The sequence below is a fragment of the Atta colombica genome, unplaced genomic scaffold (genome assembly GCF_001594045.1).
Source record: "Atta colombica isolate Treedump-2 unplaced genomic scaffold, Acol1.0 scaffold88, whole genome shotgun sequence".
Lineage (NCBI taxonomy): Eukaryota > Metazoa > Arthropoda > Insecta > Hymenoptera > Formicidae > Atta > Atta colombica.
In genome coordinates this window covers 2,193,078-2,200,601 of record NW_017259581.1, presented here as the reverse complement: position 1 = coordinate 2,200,601, position 7,524 = coordinate 2,193,078, and the positions used below count along the sequence as shown (strand labels likewise).

Genomic DNA, 7,524 nt, shown 5'->3' with positions numbered 1-7,524 from the left:
TTGTAAATACCCGTCAGCTGACTAGGGTATCTTAAGTCTCAAGAAAGACGACATTGGAGTGATTGAAGTGATTGGAGCACACTGGAATTTTCAAGCCACGATAGTGAATTCGTTGTGGAGGCGGATTCGGACACGGTTTAATCTAATACGCCGCGTCCCGACAAGTGATACAACACGGACGAGAAGCGGATACGTAATGGGGGATACTGATAGATGCCCGTCAGCTGACGAGGATGCCTCGGAGATGCTTCGCCGTTAGCAGCGAGCGACGACGACGACGACGACACGGAGGAGGTGGAGGCGGAGGAGAAGCGTAGGCGTCTAGGGGTTGTTCGGACCCCGCAGCCCTGAGGGTGATCGGTGATCGAGAACTCAAGGATGTTCTGCGCGGAAGGCTCGTCGTCGAAGGGTAGCTTTCTGCAGCAGAAGAAGGCAGCACGCGAGGATCGGGCGCATGAAAAGCGTAGAGAAGCTGCGGCTACTCTGATTCAGGCTCACATTCGAGCCTGGCTCGCTCGTGTTCGGTTCACCAAACGGATACTGTAAGTGCGAGACAAAGCCTAGGACCTCTCTACACGAAATGGAGAGTGCGAGTTATCTGTCAGTATTACACATGGTCATACAAATACGTACGAGCTGATGTTTATGTGAAGATGCTTGTGCAGTGTGAACAAATTTGCCTATGTTGTCGATATTGAACTTGATCAATATTGTAAAATAACTGTGTAAAAATATGCAGTTATCTCTCTGTGGTATACATAAATATTGCTGATAGTCAGATTCGTAGAATTTCAAGTAAATACAAAGATAAATCAAATCATTAAAAAGTGTCAGAGAGAGAAAGAGAAAGAGATATTGTATATATTAATTCATTTCGTTTTCTATTTCACTTAATATTAAAATTAGTATAAAATTAGTATAAAATACATTTTTATTTGCCTTGGACTATTGTTTCAATTAACAAATTTGAATTAAATTTTTCTCTTGCAAGAATTGAATTATGCTTGTAGCATAAAAGAGCATTTTATTGATATAAAAAAATGCTTATATAATTTTATACGAAGATTACAGTTATCTGACAAGACTTTTATTTTTAGAGAAGAGTTTGATAACAATTTTCTTGATGACCCCAACGCCGACAATGCAACAGTGGAGTTAAAACCTGCTCTAGAGGTGTATAGAACTATTTCTAGATTTTTGATAATTTATAAAAAAGAAAGGGATCAAGAAAGAATAGAAAGAGTGTGTAGGTGAGTACATGCAATAAATGTTCTTCCAAAGATCCAGAATATCGTTCAATCAAGATGATCTTTCAGATACCTTGTCCTGACTCTCGACTCCGAATCTCCGAAGATATCTTACGTTGGAGTGGCGTTCCATAAGGATCACTACATATCATGGATATCGCAAATGAAGACAATTTTATACCACTGTCTCTCCGGCTTGGACAGCCTGAAGCCAGAGAGGGTATCGGATCACAAATCCATACTTCTGCGACTGCACACTTTGGTGAGTTTCACATCGCCTGGAACGTGGGCAATACAGAAGGTGAAGGGTATGGACCAACTAAAGACTGGGATGAGTCAGCTGTGCGCAAACATAATGGGCCACCTAGTTAACAATGGATTTTATGCTACTATGCAGGTAACTGTTATGCAACTAGAGATTTTCTAACGATCTTGGTTGATTCTTTCTCTAACAATTCTAAACTATTTTCCACTTCAGGTTCTCTTAATGAAGGGACTAGGTAGAGCGAAAATTGCTTTGAAACCAGTTACACTTTCAGCAGCAGTTACTTTGACACTGAGACCATTGATCTCTTCGCAAATGTCCGACAAACTGGTGTCTCTGTTTCTAATTAACATCTTTAGCGTACCAGCTCTGGTCTATCACCTGAATATCTTGTCACCAGAGGTAAAAGAAAATATTTACGGGCTTTGTTACACATCATGATATTTTTTTCTCTAATCTAAATATGTAAAGTTTCTGATATTATTTATAGTGCATTTCATCGTTTATAACAAATAATCTGTTTGCGAGAAGTTTGGAGTTGCTAAATTCCGAACAGAATTTAAGGATCGTCTTTAACGCTCTGGAGGGCAGTTACGCGCTTTGTTTACTTGCTAATTTGATACAATTGGCGAATATCGAAAGGGAAGAAATATTGAGAGAGTTGTGCTTTCCTTCTTTTACGGTAAGCTATTAAGTAGTAATTTTTTTCTCTTGCAAGCATATTGATAATGTTTCATGAATCCTTTTCAGTTCGTTGTGACGAGAATGCTGGAAGCATGTCAACAATATGTAGTCGCCAAACGGAGTAATTTGACACATTGGCATCCAGTATTAGGCTGGTTTGCACAAACAATCGACACCTCCTTGCAGGACGCGACTCCTTCGGTAAAATTACAACTTGCCTGTCTTTGGACGGGCAGGATCGTTACGCATTTAGTTGGTGAGAGTTATCAATTTTACCAATTCTGATACTCCTTACAAAGAATTACAATTCATATAAAGGTGTGATAACTTAATCAACAAAAATCAATTCGCTTCCTGGTTACTCTCTATTTTATTTTCAGAACAGCCATTAATCGAATTCGTCGAGAAAGAGGTACCACCTCCGGTAGAGCAGCAAAGTACTTCTTCCATAAGCGCGAATATTTTCCGGCGGGCATTTCTTGAGGCTCGAACTAATAGGAACAACAGTACCAAGAACTACAGAAAGTTGGGCAGTCCAGAAGCTACCAAGATAGCTTTGATCTGTTCTCTATATCAAACTACATTGCATACGCTCACACAGATGAAGATAGAGATATTAACGGGTATGTACAATAAACCAATGCATAATCATACAAGGTCATATATACAAAAATATCAACTAATAACATGTATAAAAATAGGATTATGCTATCAAGGCAAAATTCTTTATCACATGTGGCTGTTTTTGACCACCCTGGGACCGCACTGTGGTCTAAAAGCGTTTCTAGATCTCTTGGCGGCTAACACCAAATGCACAGCACCTGAATTCCAAATGCTGATACTGTTCGCCGATTGTATGACGCACTATGTTACGTAAGTAATATGATTTTTTTTCAAACAATTTGATTAAATTTAGTCTCGATTAATTTCATATGTGCGCTAATCTCTTGATTTTCCAATTTCAGCATTTTAGACGATATGGAAATGTACGAACATCAAGATCCCTTCAAGCTCACGGACTTCATTACTATGTCATATTTTTTAAATCAATTTTTGTACAAAGCGGTTCTCACTAATTTATTTGGTAAGTCGATTTCTGTCATTTTTTGTTATTGTTTTTTGCTTAATCAAAATTGCAAGAAGAAAAATAGAAAACAAAATTTATAAGATTAATATATGAAGATAAATGCATGCAATTTTTTTGTATTTTATAGATGTGAAGTCGGTATCCAACAATCCTTTGTTTATCTCACTTTACATTCTTTTAATGGCAATATATCGACGTGATTGTCGCAGAACGTTCTGCCCGGAAGGTCACTGGTTAGCCAAGTTAAGTATATTTTAATTTATATTTTATGAATACCTTAGACTTATATTGCAAAAATTTTATATTACAAGTTTAAAAAAATGTTATTGTATTAATTAATAAAAACTTTCTCTAGTAATGTAATATTTTTAAAAATGAATGTAATATTTTTTAAATATTTTTTAATATTGATTTTATAGATATAAATTACAGATATACAGGAATAAATAAATTCTTTACTTTCTGATTTTTCTCGTGTAATTAAAATAAAGAGATTGTATTATATCAGTTTCATTATTTGCGATTATATAATGATTTATAATTTTTTTTTACAGGAAGTACGAGTATCTGGCTTCTTGGCTGATTTGGAAAAGGGACGACGTGGTGCAGCACTTTTACTCTCAAAAATGCCTCATGTCATCCCCCACTCCGAACGAGTCGTATTATTTCGCAAGCACATAGCCGATGAGAAAGCAGTGATGGGTTTGACCGAGAGCGCTTGCAACAGTCCACCTACTACTCTCATTGTTGTGCACAGGTCTATTGTTATGTCTTTACCCATTTTACAATATTTATTTATTTTTTTAAAACATAAAAATTTGAAAAAAATTTTTAATTAAATTTTTAATTATATTTTCTTAAATTTGATACTGTTTTCTGAAAATAAAACGTTTAACAAAAATAACAAATCTTTTCTTTATGTAATAATATCTAATATCTAATATCTAATATCAATTTTTCAGAGACTGGATATCTCTTTTTAATTTTTTTGTCAATAATATAGATATAAATTTAATACAATTCTTTTAATTATTATTAAATAATTAAAAGAATATACTCTTTTATATTTTACAGAACGCGGATAGTTGAGGATGGATACAGACAATTGGCCATGTTGCCATCACAAGCACTGAAAGGTGTGATTAGGGTACGTTTTGTAAACGAACAAGGTTTAGCTGAAGCCGGTATCGATCAAGACGGAGTTTTTAAGGAATTCTTAGAAGAGACAATAAAACGAGTATTCGATCCATCTTTGAATTTGTTTAAAGCTACCAGCGAAAACCGACTCTACCCGTCTCCCACATCTTTCATGCAGGACAATCACTTGCAACTATTCGAATTCGTCGGACGGATGCTTGGCAAAGCGGTTTATGAGGTAAACTCTTATCCATAATCAGTAAAGCTTATAAATGCAATTTAGTTTCAATTATAAATAAAAATGTACAAAATAAATATTTTAAAAATAATTAAAAAAATTTCTCATGTGTCAATAATTATTTTAAATATTCATTGTTTATGAATATTATTTATCGTTCTATGTAATTTTAGCACATCTAGATTATTGCGAGAAAAAATTATATATAGCCAGTATCTTCAAATAAAGTCAATTCTTTTACAACGATCGATCTCTTATCGCTTTCCAGGGTATCGTCGTGGACGTGCCTTTTGCGTCATTCTTTGTCTCGCAATTTTCCGGGCAAACAGGCGGCGCGTTATACAGCTGGTTGGACGAGCTTGCTTCACTAGATCGCGATCTCTACCGTAGTCTGACTTTAGTAAAGCATTACAAAGGTGATATTCGTGAGCTGGAGTTGACGTTCTCTCTCGATGAGGATGTACTCGGCAAGCTGGTCACGCACGAGCTGATCACTGGCGGGCGCACCACTGCCGTGACCAATCAGAACAAGATTCAATATATCCACCACATGGCGCACTATAGAATGTATCATCAGATCAAGGAGCAAACGACCGCCTTCATCAAGGGATTCCGCTCAATCATTAATCCCGAATGGCTCTCGTTGTTCTCAACGCCCGAGGTGATAATTCAAGAACACTTATTTATATTTATTTGTAGTGCAATTTATGACTGAAATATCGAAATTAAGTAGTATGGAATTTATCATTAATTTGAATATAGTAAATTAAATATAATTATATATAATTAAATGTGTGACTTAACAATTAAATTAATAAATTATTTCAATGACTTTTTAAATTAGAATCTAATTATAAGCTCTATATTCTGAAGAAAATTTAATATGAAATAAAAATACTTAAGCAAATACAATCCTATGAAAAATACTTAAAGCAAATACAATCCTATGTCATACAGATAATATTAATAATATAATTATATTGTATTATTTTTTATATACTTGTATACGAGTTATCATGAAACACTTGGCTTTATAGTTACAGAGATTGATCTCGGGTGATAATGTACCTTTGGATCTGCGAGATTTACGAAGGCATACGCAATATTATGGAGGATTTCACGATAGTCATCGAGTAGTGTGCTGGTTGTGGGACATTTTAGAAAAGGATTTTACGGAAGAAGAAAGAGGCTTGTTCTTAAAGGTAATAATCATAAAGATAATTAATAATTTCTCTCTAATCAATAATGTACTAAAGATTTTCTTGAGATATTTTTAATATGGATATTAATAATCCATTCTCTATATTAATAATCTTCTTGGAAAATAATAATAACATTTGTGATAGTTCGTGACAAGTTGCTCGAAGTCACCTCTGCTGGGTTTCGCTCACCTGGAGCCACCTTTTTCCATACGATGCGTAGAAGTTTGCGATGACGAGGATACTGGCGACACTATTGGTATGTTATAAAATATTTCGAAAACAGATGAAAGTCAACCATTTCATAATCAGCTATAAAATCAAAAAACTGGAAAGATTTTCAATACTTTTCAAATTCTTTGGTAAATTTAATTTGTTTGAAATTTTTTTGCAATTAGGCAGCGTGATCAGGGGTTTCTTCACGATTCGCAAGAAGGATCCGCAAAATCGACTGCCCACTTCGTCAACGTGCTTCAACTTGCTCAAGTTGCCCAATTATCAGAAAAAGAGCACGTTACGAGAGAAGTTGCGCTACGCTGTCACCAGCAATACCGGTTTCGAACTCTCCTAAGTGTTACCGATTACGCATTTTTACTTTCAAAAAAGACGATCAAAGAATTGTGCTAAGAATTTGTCGAAATATCACGCAGTTTTCGATAGTTGGAACGAGATGTAATTTGATCGGCGATCGAAAATGCCATGAGGGATAAAAAGTCGACTGACATGATCGATACCTCAGATTCGACAATGTCGAATGATGCCTAAACCGCCCTTATCCCCATCCAATTACTAGCCCAATTAAACGCGTCGCTATTTAAATACCTGTTGATTTTTAGCTAACACGAACGTTTTAGAGAAATCTTAAAAGCGTCGCAGTTTCTTTTTTGGAAAAACATTGTGACCTTGGTATTTTTCGGGGATTGATGGTATCATGAAATAATATGAGAATGTACAACATAAAGGTACACAATAACGAGCCTGCGAATAGATAACTGTTAGACATATACATATATATATATATATTTAAATAAATTTCATCGTATGACGAGAGCTAAGTATTTTAGGGTGAAGCCTGTTTACAACGTTCGTTTCTGCGGTCTTCGATATATATTTATACAGGCACACATTACCGATGTGAAATACATCATACCTCATGAGCTTAATACCGCTGAGATAATTGTGCGCTTGTTAGTGGATAGAATCGTTGATCAACGTTACATTAAGATCGGGGGTGGCGGACGTTTAAATTTATTTTCATAGAACGTTGAAGATTACATTTGTTATAGATTATTCCACTGGTGGACATTTACTTCAGACATTGAATCAATAAGCAAGAAAAGGTACTATTTATAGGCGTAAAAAAAATTTATAATATCTTACGAAATTATAAATTAAGTTATTGTGTGAATCATTTATTTAGAACATTTTTTAAATTGTTTTTTCGAATTATATATTAAGCATAATTTAGATGATTTTTTTATGAGTTTATATGTTAACAAAGATTTTTTTTTAATTACATATTTCAATTTTAACTATTGACAAAGAAATGTATAAAAGATCTAAAATAAGAAAAGTACATGTATGTAAAAAAACTATATGTATGAACATGAGTTTTGGAATCATTTTTTTAAACTATCATGGACACCTTTTTTAAATAAAAATTTTTA

General features: G+C 34.6%; 1 protein-coding gene across 1 annotated transcript; it reads left to right on the top strand.

The window, feature by feature from the left end:
- Nucleotides 1–7,207, top strand: LOC108693076 (ubiquitin-protein ligase E3B). The gene is made up of 16 exons (XM_018201754.1): nt 1–542; nt 1,098–1,250; nt 1,317–1,644; nt 1,726–1,914; nt 2,003–2,194; nt 2,263–2,452; nt 2,577–2,819; nt 2,898–3,069; nt 3,162–3,280; nt 3,411–3,526; nt 3,838–4,040; nt 4,358–4,658; nt 4,927–5,319; nt 5,696–5,860; nt 6,005–6,116; nt 6,256–7,207. Exons 1-16 carry the CDS (start codon nt 379–381, stop codon nt 6,426–6,428), a joined length of 3,213 nt encoding a protein of 1,070 aa, XP_018057243.1. The 5' UTR covers nt 1–378; the 3' UTR covers nt 6,429–7,207.
- The last annotated feature ends 317 nt before the right edge of the window (nt 7,208–7,524 follow it).

What these genes read in the sequence shown, in the direction of transcription:
- LOC108693076 (XM_018201754.1), top strand. Translation starts at nt 379, where the DNA reads ATGTTCTGCGCGGAAGGCTCGTCGTCGAAGGGTAGCTTTCTGCAGCAG. An exon ending in AGAATAGAAAGAGTGTGTAG is followed by an intron (nt 1,251 to 1,316) that starts GTGAGTACATGC and finishes ATGATCTTTCAG; the next exon opens with ATACCTTGTCCTGACTCTCG. An exon ending in GATCGTTACGCATTTAGTTG is followed by an intron (nt 2,453 to 2,576) that starts GTGAGAGTTATC and finishes TTTTATTTTCAG; the next exon opens with AACAGCCATTAATCGAATTC.